The following is a 16,101-nucleotide window of genomic DNA, read 5'->3' as shown; positions in this document are numbered from 1 at the left end:
GGTGAAAAAAGAAGTATAAAGCCTTTTGGTTCTTCAGAGGGAGCTTTGTGAAATCTGATAAATTGCCTCAAGTGATGTCACTTGAGTCAATGTGGGTTAGGGCTAGAGACTACAAAAACTGGAGATGTGGAGTCAGAAAGTGAGGTTACCAAACCTCTATAGCCCACTTAATGCACTTCATGCATGCTGGAGGCTAGCAGCTCCAGGCTACATAAGCTGCTACAAGCATAACACCTGAATCTGCACAGTTGAGTGAATTGGAGTTGCATTGTGGGTGATGTAGGTACCAGGTTTGGACAAGGAAGACAAATGCGTAGAATAAAAAAAAGATATCTCTGGTTCTGTTACATGGATTTTTAACCTTTTTTTAAAAAAACAAACAAAAAAAACTGCCCATTGTGAGCCTGACAGTGTTTTAGAAGTGCAATTCTAAATCTTTTGAATGTCCTGCAAGATGTTGGCATCACAGACTGGTTATGATGGTGTTATACATCATCAAATACCCTCCTTAAATAACCCCAAAAGAGACAGGACACTCTACCACTGTGTAATCAGTAAATTGTCTTTAATAATCAAAAGAAATTTAACAAGTAAAAGACATAGCCAGCCACAGACAGAGGTGCACTAGCATAATCATCATTTGGCTATGAAAACAAATCCAGCGCATAAAGGTTGGTCATAAAAGTCTTAGATATGAGTTTGGATCCAGTGATGAAGCTATGGGATACAGATGCAAAGATATTCAATTAAATTAAGACATTCACAATTTGCTCTCCAAATTCCTATGACTGATGAATACTCAAACAACCAAAAGTATTACTCAAGCATGCTAAAAATCATGCGACAGGTATACAGCATTGCAATGTTAGTTACAACAATCAGGCCTTATTCTAAAGATTATGTTTGTGTTTGTGACATTAAAATGTACATTGAACATGTAAATACTCAACTGTAGCGTTAATCAATCTCATATTTCTTTCTATCTCCACCTTTCCAAAATCAATGCCATGCAACAGTTGAGCTTTCATCTTCCAAATACAGAACTTAAAGACTAGAGACTTTAAGTGTAAACAAACAAGAAAATAACCTGTATGTTGCTGAATACAAAAGAAACATGTTACATGAAATAAAACTTCAACATTAAATTACAAAGCTCAAAAAATAAAACAATAATCTATTTTTAAAGATAAACAGAATAGAAAATTATATCTACATCTGTATATAAAAATGAAAGATTATAATAAATTAATTTTTTTCAATATGGAAACCCATTTTCGTTTTTTTCTTTTGGGTTTTTTTTGTTTGTTTGTTTTTTACATCTGCAAAAGTGACTGAGGATTGCCTATCAACAAGTCTATGTTCACTGTTACATATCTAAATTCATAAGGTATGCAGGCTTGGGTCAAACAGCAAGTGAGATCCCTTTAGTTAGACTACTTTAATGGTCTCTTTTTGGGGATACAGGCGTGATTAAACAGACACCATCAACTGCACACAACAAGTATTGAAGAGGATTTCATTTGCCATTTGAGCCAGGCTTGTTGAAATGTCACAGTGGGTTGTAAAACCCCTACACAGAAGCAGCGAGTGGACAGCACACCCCTCACAGTTAGAGTATGGGGAACAGAGAGCAGCAGAGAGGAAGGCTGAACTAGGGAAGTTAAAACTGCATATTATTCATCTGTAGGCATACAAATGGAATGGTTTGTGTATTTTGATCCATTCAAGTTCATTGTGTTTCAACTGCATTTTGTGGAACCACCGCAGTACTGTCAAGAACTCAGCACTCCCCTGGGATTTTAGTGTTCTGTTATACCAATCAGTTCATTCCAAGGTCCACACTGACCAATAAAAAGGTAGATAAGGTAAAGTAAAACAGAAGGCAGAAGGACACTGCCCTTTGCCTGCTTTCCCTTCCTGTGGCTCTCACCTACACTTACAGGCAGTTGAATGCTGTGCCCAAATGCTCTACCTCTTCGTCTAATGAGTGAACTCCATTCTGACAGGAATGCCAGGATCATGCTTTAAAACAACTCCCTGCTGCTGGAATGAATGAGTAGATGAAGTGATGAAAAAATACTGGTTGAGAGAAATATGTGTGTGCACTCCAAACGAAGGAGCAGAGATTAAGGACACAGGTTAAGGCACCTTGGAACCCTGATGAATCTGAGGCACATACCAGGATAGTAACTTTGGAGTGACCCAGGGTGTGGTTAGCATTGACCTCCAGCTAGGAGATCTGGTGTCAGACTTTAAAGTCATGCAACCTAGAGTGTGTCCTGAAAAGGTGTTGAGCTTTCTCTCATCATTCCCCACCTCTGTGTCGTGTGCCCCAGGAAGAACAGCATCTACTGATTACAGCAACTTGTGGCAGAGGCCAAGTGTACTTTACTTTCTGGTCCGTACATTTACAATCATACACATTCATTTAGTTAAAAGAATAGTTGACATTTTGGGAAATATGTTTATTCGCCGAGAATTAGACGAAAAGATCAATACCACTCTCATGTCTGTACACTAAATATGAAGCTGTGGCCAGCAGATTAGCTTAGCTTAGCATAAAGACTGGAAATGAGGGGAAACAGTTAGCCTGGCTCTGTCCAAAGTAAAAAAAAAAAAATCTGCCTACCAATTAATAAATGACATTTCTTGGCTGGGAGCAGTGACTTCCTGGAGTCTTGTTGTCCCTATGACATTGCCGGGGAACCAGTGGAAACTACTTGGATAAGCTTATCACCTCTAGCTTCATTGGAGAATCTTGATAAACCTCTACGACCTGCAAGGTGAGGATCACATGACCAATGGAGACAGCCGAGGGTGTCAGTATTTTTCTATATTTTAATTTTAGGTAGCCCTTCTAGCTTGTCTACTTGTACTGTAGAAGGTAAACAATGACGTAGCATAACATAAATGTGCAAAGAGAAAAACAACAGTAAAGCTTACAGTTACTCAGATTTTGAAAGACACATTTATGGATTCTTTCAATATGTATTTGGCCTACTTTCCAATTTCTGTATCACAGTTCTATTATCACAGATTTTTCACTCAAATTCCTTAATGTGTGGGTCTATCGTCCAGCAAAAGTCTTCTACCTGCTCTGTTCAGAATGTCTATCTGGAAAAATGTCAAATAATGAAGAGGACACAGCTCAATGTATTAAATAGGCAACAAATGTCTTTTTCAAGAATCAATTTCTACTGAAATTTAAATATTCTTAAATCAACATCAAACTGACAGCCAGTGTGATCAATTAGATAACATAACTGGCATCCAACATGGCAGCAGATAAACTCGCTAGCTGTGGTGTAGCATTGCTACTCCCATCAGTCATGTGACACTTGCCTCATGTCATAGCAGTTCGTCAAGAGTCTCCCCTAGCTTCATATCTACTGTACAGACACAAGAGTGGTATTATCTTCTCATCCAACTCTTGTCAAGAAAGCCAATAAGCATACTTCCCACAATGTTGAACTATTCCTTTAAGATACAAAACAACACACACACACACACACACACACACACACACACACACACACACACACACACACACACACACACACACACACACACACACACTTTAAGTTCCACTCTAACATTATCAGAACCCCAACCACGGGATGAAAAACAGCGCAGTATGACATAAATCGATACCTTCAATATTCAGAAACACACTGACCAACACTTAGACACACACACACAGCCTGTAGAGTCCCCACCGTGTCACTTACACTTACAGTAGGACAGAGCACTCACAAAGATCTGGGTAAATATTAAGTGCATTGAGGATACTGCAGTCCATCAATAGGTGTTCTAAGCCCACCTTCATTTTTTTCTGTACATTAAGAACATTGTGAATACATATAAGACATCACTGGCATTGTGCCAAATGCAGGAGAACGATAACAGCAGTGTAGAGTGATGTGAGGCTTCATGTCATGCATGGCTGCTGTCCTGGAGTTGTACTAACTCACACTCAGGGATGATGAAAAGCTCATGACAACAGTTAATAGTGGTGTGGTTACAGTTAAGTTAAAACCTACAAAGCAGCATTAGTCTTAAAGTTTTCTCTGTTGTCTGCAGAATCCAAGATTCTGCCAACCTGGACAAACAAACCCCATTCTCTCAAAGTTGAGTCCCAAAGTGGAAATGTGCGCAGTAAAGGTTGGTGGAAGTTGTCACTTAGGCACCAAGCCGCGGGATTGTGGGTAAAGAGAGGATCCTGAACTGGAAGGGCTGAATGGAGAGGTCGGAGTGCTCGACTTCTTGCCTGTTCTTGGTCGACTGAATGACAGAAGGCCATGACAGATGATTAAACATCAGATGCATTGTGTTATTGACAGCTAAAGGTTGGAGCACACATGTTCAAAGATTTCTTTGATTCCTGTCAAAGTTGATCAAATACAAATATTGCAAGTACCAGTCTAACCACAGCATGTGTCACTTAAAAATGAATATAACTTAAGTCTGAAGGTGGAAGAGAGCTACAGGTGACAGTGGTTTTGACTTACCCAGACTTTGGTTTCTTGAGGCTGCTGCTGGCACTGGCTGGCGGGGTTGGTCCCAAGCTGCTGTGAAAGCCAGAGGCATCTACCTGGATCTCATCCTCATCCCTAAGAGCGTCCTCCAGAGCTGCAGCCACCTTTGGGGCAATAACTGGCTCCTGATACTCTTTAGTGGTCCGAGCCGGCAGGTCCATGTCCAGCATCAGGATGTTTTCAGCCTGGGGGAACAGGACAGGAGACAAATGAGTCAATCCAGGTACCTTGTGTACGCAATGAAAGTTAACAAATATTTTTAAATGCGAGGGCTAGCATAAAAAATAAATGTGCTTATTGTATATAAGCATTTAATCATTTTGCACATTAATTGGGAAAATGTTTCACATGATATGTACATTCTGAATTTTTGTGCAGCTTGTCAACTTGATTTGATTTTGAATTTGATTGTCTTTGTAACAATCACTTATGATAGATTGCATTGTTTGGTTGTCTATACAGATCAATCTGCTGTATATGTGGCATCATCAGAGAAACAGGAAGAAGATGAGGAATGCAGAGGCATTTTTGTGGTTTTTAATGTATTGACTATGCGGTTTATATAAGTGAAAACATTAATCAAGAGAAAGGTGAGGAGGACGTGCAGCTTACTTTGTATCTCATGTCAGGCTTAATCATCATGGCCATGTGGGCGTGTTGACTTAGAGGCCTCCTGTAGCCAACTGCAGACAAAGGCCTGGTCATCATCTGATGGTCACTGAAGCATACAGTCACAGAGTTAGACAGTGTGTATTGCATCATGGGGAAATGCACTGTTCTACACCTGTCCTGTTTAACTGCAGTATAAAATTGAACCCAAGTCAATCCTAAAGATTGATACCTGATATATTATAATGGATCTGAATCATATCAAATGCAGATCCTTTCTTTACTGTGCTCCACTTGGTTTTGTCCATCGCAGCCTACTAGTGTTGTAAAGTTGCAAATCCTGTAAATGTAACAGGATAACAGAAACCATCAGTTTTCTTTATATTCATATTACAGTGGAGACCGCTTATAGTGGTCATTTCCATCCGGGTCAAATTGATCATTATAAGCGGATGATTATTATAACCGTTTTTTTTCTTTTTCTTAATTTCTCATGCAGATTACCATCTTATTGACATTTGTATATTTATTACATGAATATAAAGTAATGAAACAGGCAGCTTTGCTATTTACTGAATTTTATGAAAGTTTCAAAATACAGCACAGCTGTTTCAAATGCTGCTGTCTCACTGCTGCATCTCATTGGCTCATTTTTGGCAGTTTGTCATAACCTTCAAGGAGACTATGTTTTTCACTGAGAGAAAATTACTTTTTTCTTTTCTTTTATCTTTTTTTAGGGTGCGGGGGTGGGGGCCGCAGCGACAAAGTTGAACCAGTATCAACTTTTGGAGAAAAACAACCTATAACGCTGTACTAGGAAGAGGGGAGGACATTTCTCTTCATTTGATAACATTAAAAGTAAAGTTAGGCTTTGCTAATGGCTTCCCGACTCATTTTTAAAAAAGACGAGAGAGAGAGGTCGAGCGAGCTAGAGAGTGGATGAGGAGAGTGAAAGTGGAAGCGAGAAAGCCAGTGACTGAGAGGAACAAAACATTATTTTCTGATTGTTTCACGGTGGTTACAAATAAACACGTCCACAACCACACCCCACGCCTCCACACAACCCTGCAGAGGTGCAATGCATTGCCTGATAATGGTGCCATGAAACATGAATAAGAGCCTGTTTTTAATTAGGTTTTCTTTTAGGGTAAAAAGAATGCCTTGTGATTGACTATATTAAATACTGCTCTAGTTCATGATATATATATATATCATGTATATATTATAATTACCTAAAAAGCAGACATTAGGAATTTTATCCATAAAATTTCTTAGAGAAAAAATGAAATAAAGAATAAATTTCCCAGTTTTAGTCCTGTGTCAACTTATCTTTTGTATGTCAATAAAACATTTTTGAGTATTTTTATATCAAAATGCCTGGCTTTTCTGTTCCTGTAATACACTTTCATATATTCGATGACTCAACTTGAACTCAGGGGTATAAACAAAAATGTGTCCAATTAGATGTGATTTTGGCCAACTAGCTAACCAAACCCATCATATAAAACCAGCACTTGAGCGCTTGTGGATCGTTGTAGCTAGCAGAGTAATATAGTGGGAGATAGGGACAGGGAGAGTTGTGTGTTTGGATATGATTAGGCAAAAACTTTGTTTTCATTTCCAAAGGAATGTGGCTGAGGTCTGATTTATTCATTTCTCCCTTGTCCTCCTGATCCAACAGCAGGTGAAGGAGTGAGGTGTGTGTGTGTGGAGTCCTCTACAGCTCCATATCACACTGTATTCACAAAACCATTCCCACCTTTAAGCGGTCCAATCAAATTTAAAGAATTTGAATGAAATCTTCATGTTTCCTACACAACCTCCACACGCAGTTTCCCTACTGATTTTCCAGAAAACGTAATATATAATAATATAATACGGTATATAGTGATATAATAACTTCTTTATATCACAATATACTTTATATCAATACCGTGACAGAGGAATTCATTCATATAAAGAAGTTGTTTTTGATAACAAAAACATAACAGTTGTTGCTGATTGATCTATAAACAGCAGACATTTGATCAAGAATGCTCATAAAACTTGTAAAAGTCAGACGCCTCGCGGTTTGGAAATTAAACTGCTGCTACATAATAGGACATAATGCGTGTCACTGAACAGCATGCAGATAACCAAGGCAAACCGGAGCTCGGTGCTCCAGTTGGATCTACATGGAGAGCCTAGGGTAACGTTAGCTGGGAGGCTAGCCTTTTAGCCTCTCAGCTAACGTTAGCCCATTAGCCCCAGCTCTCCATGTGGATCCAACCGGAGCACTGAGCCCCGGTTTGTTATTCAGGTTAAAGTGGGAAGAAGCAGTGAGTCTGACGGGCAGCTTGAGTGAAGTGGGTGGGGCCTGTGGAGGAAGCACTGGGACCGTCAGGGAGAAACAGTCTGCCAAGGAGCTGCTATGTTCGGCTGCACAGACAGGAAACACTTTGGCTGACAAGATGTACTACTCTGTTTGGAAAAACAACAACTTCTTTTTGGTTTATAAACGCGGTTGGCAACCTGCTTATTAGGTGCATTACCGCCACCTTCCGCTCCAGAGTTTGGACCAGAGATTAAATCCTACACATTAATCCTGTCTGTCTAATAAACTCAAAGAAAACTCTTCTGCTCCACCCACTTGGCAGGTTCATTAAAGTTTTAACGCTGAGCTCCTGCACTCCAGTCTTCCTAAAGTCTTCCTTCATATATTATCTTTCTTGATCACACTTCACAATCTTCTACAATCTATGCTTGCATGCATAATAGTCTCCTCAGCCAGCTGGAAAAAAATATGTACATATATCGGTATCTGCATCGCCAATCGACCACAATGAGTTGGAAATATTGGCATATTGGATATCGGCAAAAAATCCAATATCGCACATCCCTTACTCGAACAATAATACATCAAAAAACATTGATATGTTTACATCTCTAAACAGTGAATGTAATGTCCATTGGCCCCCTGTGGTCACACCCCTCTGCACACAAACGGCCCTTCAGCTGGCATGCTGGCAGGGAAGAGGTGAACAGAAATAAGGGAGTACAAGCTCTTTCAATGGCAGAAAACAGTGCAGGTTTGAATCCAGTGCTGGCCCTAATCTTTTAGAAAGATCCATCATACAAGCTGTTCACTTTAACACAACATATGTACTCAAGGTGGAGCACTAAATCTATTTAACAAGAGGAAGAATGCATAAGTATGGTGTAAATATGGTGTAACTTACTCCTCTATACGTGTGATAGGCCTCATCTTCCAGTATTCATCCTCCTCGTCGAAGAAAGCCCTGTTGACTATTTTGTTCTTCTCCTCTGAGGGAATGAAGTTCTCAATGATCAGATGCCTGGAAGGCAAACAGACGAGCCATTACACAGAGGTGGTTGCAGCACAAGCAGAGAAATGGTCAGATGAGACCAAATGAATATAAACACATAGACAGTCTTGTGTCTCTTTCTCTAATATGTGTTAATTATTACAATGAGAAAAGAAGTCTCCTGGTTTGAGGCAGTCGTTCAGAAATACAACACCTAATAAATTTCACATTAATTTATAATTACACATTAATATATTTAAGAGGAATCTGTCTGAACTAAAGTTGCAACAATTAGTTAATTAATTGGTGAGTCAATTGACAGAAAATTAAACCAGCAACTGTTTTGAAAATCATTAAGTTTTAGTCTTTTTTTAAGGAAAAAGGCAAAACATGATCTGGATTTTTCAATGTGAGGATTTGATGCTTTTCTTTGTCATATATGAAAGTAAACTAGGTATCTTTGGGTTTTTAACTGATGGTTGAATAAAACAATCTGATTACCTTGGAACAGATTATTTATATTCATTATATTCTTACATTTTATAGACCAAACCGTTAATTAATTAACTGAGAAAATAAGTGGCAGATTAATCAAAAATGAAACTGATAGGTGCAGCCCTAGTACGAACTGGTCTGACTAGATCCTAAGAAAGTAACAGTACACCTAGAAAATAATTTCTTAGTCTTATCCATTATTTAAGCATCATGTTAGCATGTAAAATCAAGTGTGTGTTCGTAATGCACACAGATACTTTCCATTGCCAATCTCTTTACAAGAATTATTCCATAGACTGAGTGTTTAAGTCTGACAAGAAACAGTGTGACAGCAGATCCAGTTTGGAGATGATCATCATTATCCTCCTCAGCCACTGCAGACTGTGTTCGTAATAGACAAAATACAGTTGGAATCCATGTCTCTCTGGCAAGCCGGTAGTGCGATAAGCAGGCTCCATACTTGAGTTTGAGATCCCTGGTGAGCTCGTTCTGGGTCTGTTCCAGCTCCTGGCGCTCGTTGATGTGTGCCTCCTGGATGTCGTGGATTTCTGCCTTTACTGCCTGCAGCTTGGCAAACAGCTAGAGGACAGAAAAGGACAGTGGAATCCAGGGTTACATGATTAAAAGGACTTTTAGAATATTCTGCCTTAGAATTTGGCTCAGATATACACCTGACTGGACTGGGCCAATAATGTATTCTTACCTGATTTGAAATACCTGACCTACTCACTAAACTGAGCATTTCATTACCAGACACAAAAAGCCTCACAAATGCTGTCCCTCAGACTTTCCAAATAAAACAGTCTTGCTGTATCTATGCTTTCAGAGGATCACATGCATATTTATGCTAACAGTGTATATTCATATATTCAGAATATGTTCATTGTGTACAGCACCCGGACTAGAAACACATGCAGAAAACAGTTTTAAGCCGGTCTGGATGGGAGACAGGAAGGACAGCCATTAAGTACACCGGCTGAAGTTGCAGCCGCTACCTTTTTCAGCTTCTTGGTTTTGATGTCGACCTCCTGCTGCAGAGAACTGTAGGTCTCCTTCAGCTCCAGAGTCTCCTCATCCCGACACTCCATCTGTTGTTGCATCTCTCGCTCTCTCCGTTTCTGGAAACACACACAATATCATCCATTCACAACTTCAGACCACAATGCTCCATGTGTTACCGGGCTAAACTAATCACTTTGCAGCTCCCACACACTATGTTATCTTCGCTCTTTATTATTATTATATATTTATTTTGCCGTTTTTCAGCATCTAACTAGTCCTACACGATTTGTTGATGAACTTCATTTCAGATGAGACCAAATGTCAAATTGTACATCCCCATAAGGAGATGCTATTACTTTTATCATCTCTAGCATCTTCCGTTGATTTTATATAATTTTTTAAAGCATTAAAATTTATAATGGAAAGTCAATGGGAGCAATGTTTGAAAGCTCATATCTCAAAAACTAAAAGTGCTAAAGTGTTAAAATTGATTGACAGGTGGCCTAAGTGGAAATATGTAACATATTTCAAGATGGGATTTATAGCGCCAATAGGCCTATCTAAACAATTTTTGCACAGTGTATTCCTTGGATGGTACTAAGTAGACTGATATAGGCCACGCCCATTTGCGTCTTGAAAATGTTTCCGCCATTTAGAACACATTTTTTGCTTCTTTTGGCACATTTTTCATCCAATCTTCACCAAACTTGGTACATACCATATTTAGATGATCCCGAACAGAGCTTATATCTTCATTTTTTGGTATCACGTACCACTTGTCTGTAATTGTTTACCAAACTTTTAAGGCGTGGCCTGATGCATTTAACAAGCCGTAATTTTTCAATGCTGATTCGAATCGACACTAAATTTGAGAATCTTGCGCATTTAATGACAGCCCACAAGGGGGCGCTACTGTAATATTATAACATGATATTTCTACACTTTCTACACTGCTGTCTTCAGTGAAATGAAACTTGGTACACAAATTCTCCATGTCAGTGTGCAGGACATAGTGAAACATGGTGCCAATAGCTCCACCTTGTGGCCATTAGTGAAACCCCACCATACTACTTATTCAGTTAAATATCTCTTAAATTCAACATTTCATGGTGACCAAATTCAGCAAAATTATACAGACGGTAATGTTGTATAACTGAACAAGTGTGTGGTATTTGATACAATTTCACCTGTAGGTGCAGTGTCTCCCCTATATTCATTCAGCAGCAGCGCACTACCGCTGCAAAATTATGAGCGCCATTGCTAAAATTTCAGACGATCATTAATGTCAACGAGCTACTAATGATTTTCTCTCGCACACTGTGCAACACCCTACATTATTGTGGATTTTTTAGTCATCCTCATTCTCTTCGTTCTTCAAAGGACATCTACGTGTTTTTGCAAGAGAAGCGTTGCTCCGTTAAGGAATAAGGCAGTGCGTGTGTGTGTAACTGTGCGTGTGCAGTTGCGCGAGCGCAGAGAGCGAGCGGTAGAAACATGACGTGAACATGAGCGGAGCAGAGGATAATTATGCACTAAGTTGTCATTCTGGCAGTAAATGTACAGTACAGACTGTGTGTCAGTTAATAAATGCAGCAGCTCCTCAAGAAAATACTCATCTATCGAAGGGGGTTAGCCCCGAAGTTAGCAATAACGCGTCAGCTTAACTTGACCAGGCTCACTTTAGGTGGACTGACTTTTAAGGTGGACCAGCAATTCTCATTTTAGTGTCAATCTCAGCCGCTCTTTAACAGAGAACGGAGAAGTGTGTGGCTGATGAGTCTCTGTCATATAACCCCCCCCCCGCTCCAAAGTAATAAAATATAAACAACAACAAGTACCAAGATGTGAAATCGAAGATGTGTGATAATGGCTGATAATGAATAGGGATACACAATGGATGGGAAATTGCTACAAACCAACAGACAAATGCTTAGATGGTGATTCGTAGTTTTATCTACTCTTCCAGCCACTTTATGATGAAAGACTGTCTGGAGGTGACTTTCAAAAGCTCCATGATACATCTATCAACAATAATGAAATTAAAAAAAAGAAAAAGAAAAAAAAAAAGTCTGATCACATCACATACAGTTTTTGTTCCAGACTGTTGTCATGTTGATGTGGCGCTGCACATACCACAAACTACACTACTGATCTCAGACCAGGTGTGCTGATTACAAGATGGGAGAAATCAAAGACTGAATCGAATGATCACGATGTTCAACACAAGCATGTGAGAAGTTACTGTGGGAACAATTCTTCAGATTTTCATGTGCAGATGAAGCATTCTGTTCCAGACACATACTGTACTTGTATCAAACATAATTGCAGACTAATAGCACTGCTGGGATTGACATGAGGCACAGGAAAGATTCTGGCAGAGAAGAGAATATGAATTAACCTTTAATCTACAGAAATGGACCTCCTGCTCTGCTCTGTATATTTTGTCTTTGATGCATCCTACTATGTCTTAATTTCCAGTTAAACTCAAACAATTAAACAATTACTGTCAAAATAGTTTAATAACCCATTTACTCCAATGTGCATAATTCTAGCGCTTGAGTTCCACCCAGAATATTTTGGCAGTGCACCACTTAGCTGCAGCATGCCGGTAGCATGGTCACTGATGTATGCTTGTCGGCTTAGCCAAGGTACCCTGGTTACCCATGCTCATGTAGTGTCACTGCTGTCATTATTATTATAATATATACCTTTATCTATATTGTGTCTCCTGCATCCCCCTCCCCTCTCTGTGACGGTCAGCTTTGAGTGACCGTCACTCAAAGCTGAGTGTGCTTCACTACAACTATAAACACATTTGATTTCCGACAAATCAGCATAAAACAGTTGTCAGCAGGCGTCCTGACTGCTTTTTGACTATTTTCTTCTTTTCTTTTTTTTCTGCTGTACCGAAATCATACTGAATCGTGACCCCAAAACTAAGGTATGTACCGAACTATGCTGCGCTTGTGTACCGTTACACCCCTAGTGGATTCCATGTCAACTTCAGGGTTTTTGTCTCAGAAATTCATCTGGGGCAAGCAAATTGCAGTCAAGTCTTGCAGTCTTCACTAGACACTAACAAAATCTCAAAAATTTCACGTCTTCTCACTCCACCTTATTCTTGCTACATTGAACTACTCTGTTCTACAACTATTCTGTCAGCTGTGATCACATTTTTGCTCACTTGTGACCTCCAATTAAGAGAAAATGGTTCATTTTTCAGATGTTTGTACAGCTTTAACCTGATATTATACCTGCTCAGCTATTTCCTGCCTCTTCAGTTCCAGCATCCTCTGTTGTTCATTGGTGTGATCCACAATGTTCTTCCCCCCTACTAGGAGCTTACTCTCCATCGCCTGGAAAGAAAGAAAAGAAAGGATAAAACCAATTTTAATCACATGGGGCAAAAGGCAACTGACTTTCCACCAGCTGAGCTACATGAAAATTGCAAGAATTAGACCAGGAGCACATGGCAGGCAGCAGTTACAGATGCATGCTGCATTTACAGTAACACTGGTAAGTCTGCTTACCTTAACTTTAGCTGAAAGCATCTCTCCAGCCTCCCGCTCTCTCTTCAAGTCTTCCATTTTCCTCTCCTTCTCTTTAAGCAACCGAACTTTCTCCTCAGCCACCAAACTGTGATCCTCCATGATAGCCTTCCTCTCTCTCTCCAGCTTCTCCTGCTGCTCCCGCCAGTAATCCCCTTTGTCCTCTCCATCTTCATCATCATCCTCCGTCTCTCCTTCTTCCAGGTCCTCACTGTCGCTCCCCTCCCCGGCCCTCCTCCTCTGCCTCCTCCTTTTCTTCTTTCCTGAGCGCTTTTGCAGCTGCTCCTTCAGCCTTGCAATCTCCTCCTGAAACTCCCTGAGCAGGGCATCCTTGGGGTCCTCGTTGATGCGTGGTTTATTCTTGATGTTCTTAGCCCTGTTGGAATAGCGCAGTGTTGTTAAGGTCTCCTCCACATTGTAGGATGCTGGACCAATGTTGGCAACCATGACAGTGCGAGCGTTGCCCCCCAAAGAGTCCTGCAGCAGACGGGTGAGTTTTGAATCTCGGTAGGGGATGTGGCTGCTCCTGCCGTCCACCAGAGCTGATATGACATTCCCCAAAGCAGAAAGCGACAGATTGATCTTTGTGGCTTCTTTAAGTCTCTCCCCCTGAGCGCCAGTTTTGGTCTGCCTTTCGCTACCGGCTAAATCTACCAGGTTCAGTTTTCCTACTCTGATATGGTTCTCTCCATCCACACCCAACTCACTGCACTCAACTGTAATGACAAAGATGGCATGAGAACGGGAGCTGTGCTCATTCATGTTGGTGGCACCCACAGAACGATTCTGGTTGCCCACATTCATGACATGTTCAATCTCCCGCACACTCTTGGTGACAAATGACGAAAGGTCTTTAACATACACACCCGTATCAGGCCTCTCCCTGAGCTCCAGACGATGTGATTGGTCCTTGGAGAGCAAGTCTCTGATCTCTTCTTGATAAATTTCTAGATATGATGCTCTCACCAGGTACTGCTGATTCTGGGAGCGTGAAATGTGAGTGAAGATGTGCTCAAAGGAGTTGGGGATCACTCCTCTCCTCTCTGGATCATTTCTTACCCCCTCCATAGTGTATGTTTTCCCTGTACCTGTCTGTCCATAGGCAAAAATGGTCCCATTGAACCCCAGAAGAACAGAATCCACCAGGGGCCTGAAGGTTTCATCATACAGATCTATTTGTTTAGAGTTCGAGTCATAGACTGAATCAAAAGTAAAGACTTTGGGGAGTTCACTGGCTGAAGTCTCCCTGGGGTTCCTGACAATTATTTGGCCTAATTTGACATCAACAGAGACTACCCTCTCAAACTTGGCTGCCCGCTCCTTTTCATTCATGGGGCGACAACGGACCACCACCTTGACTGACTCAGAGCTCTTGCTCTTGGACATGTTGTGGTGTGGCTGCCAACCCACACGGCCTGGCACTTTGTATCCTTTGTCTTTCAAGAACAGCTTCAGGAACAATTCGCCAGTAGAAATGCTCACATCAGAACCTGCTGGGCAACACACAATCAATGATTATTACCAAACTTGAAACGGCAATTGTCATGATAACACATTGCTAACCTTGATGGTTAATGCATTACACACATTTTTACATGCAAACTGATATACTCATTCACGTTCAATACAATATAGAGTTATTGCTAGACTTTAAAAATGATATAACCTATCTATCCTGTCACTGGCACCTGTATGGCAGTTCTACGTTCCCTAGTCTTGTCAACTTCTTATACGTTGAAACACTAGATAAGCTTGGTAAGACATTTCATACTATCGCATAACACCACAACAACACGCATGAGAACTAATGAGGTTAAATTTAGTGGGTCACAATGAAAAAACTCTTCCTAATTGACCAACAGTGGGAAGCGCATTTACACAGTTCTGACGATTAGGTAACATACCGGCCGGTGCTAACTAAATTTAACGTTAGCTAAATTTAACTGGCAGCTATAAACTGCTAGATCACTAACGTTCCTCAACGTTGGACCGTCAGGTGATGAAGTGACAGTCGTTGGGAGACCTCTGACAGCAGCAGCATGTTGATAAATGATTTGTCAAACTAGCGGGTCAGCTAACCAACATTAGCTGGTGCAAAATGTAGCCCGCAACTAGACCACAAAACCGGCCTAGCAACGGCAAACACACTGGTAACCTAAGCTACAAGTCTGGTAGCAGCATTAACGTTACCTGGCTAACGCGAGTAGCGAGGGCACAAATAAATTCACCATAACGCCATACAAAAATAAAAATAACAAATGAGACTTAACATCCGCACAATACAAACATAGTTTTACATAAGACGCACTGAAACGTCGTTTAAAATTTACCAGTGGGCTAATCCAAAACTCCCAGTCAGCCATTAGCCGCTGCTCATCCCCGCAACGGTCACTGAGTTGCCAGATTCGAGCACAACCACCCGCAACAGACGTACGTGAGAAAATACATTAACCCAAATAAAACATGTCATTCCGAGGTAGGTATGAACAGTTTGGCATACAGTCGCAACAAAAATCTTAATATTCATTCAGTTGTGAATAACGAGGTCGCCCACATAAATACATTATGGGGAATGTTCAAAGTATCCTCGCATATCTGGCAACCCAG

General features: G+C 40.6%; 1 protein-coding gene across 4 annotated transcripts; it reads right to left on the bottom strand.

The window, feature by feature from the left end:
• Positions 1–2,608: 2,608 nt before the first annotated feature.
• On the bottom strand, positions 2,609–15,974 carry kif3b (kinesin family member 3B). 4 transcript variants are annotated; one of them, XM_044352920.1, is made up of 9 exons: positions 15,825–15,974; positions 13,477–14,987; positions 13,201–13,302; positions 9,940–10,062; positions 9,405–9,523; positions 8,363–8,479; positions 5,148–5,253; positions 4,509–4,720; positions 2,609–4,281 (listed from the first exon to the last, which is right to left on the bottom strand). In XM_044352920.1, the coding sequence occupies exons 2-9, from the start codon at positions 14,878–14,880 to the stop codon at positions 4,176–4,178; spliced, it is 2,289 nt and encodes a 762-aa protein (XP_044208855.1). In that variant the 5' UTR covers positions 14,881–14,987; positions 15,825–15,974; the 3' UTR covers positions 2,609–4,175. The 4 variants fall into 4 exon arrangements, with proteins under 4 accessions (XP_044208855.1, XP_044208854.1, XP_044208856.1 ...); XM_044352919.1 differs by having other exon boundaries at positions 13,477–14,984; XM_044352921.1 differs by lacking the exon at positions 15,825–15,974 and adding an exon at positions 15,685–15,795 and having other exon boundaries at positions 13,477–14,984.
• Between the last annotated feature and the right edge of the window lie 127 nt (positions 15,975–16,101).

This window comes from Thunnus albacares, chromosome 5 (assembly GCF_914725855.1).
Source record: "Thunnus albacares chromosome 5, fThuAlb1.1, whole genome shotgun sequence".
In the NCBI taxonomy this organism is placed as follows: Eukaryota; Metazoa; Chordata; class Actinopteri; order Scombriformes; family Scombridae; genus Thunnus; species Thunnus albacares.
The sequence above is the reverse complement of the archived record's forward strand: the minus strand, read 5'-3'. Positions and strand labels throughout refer to the sequence as shown.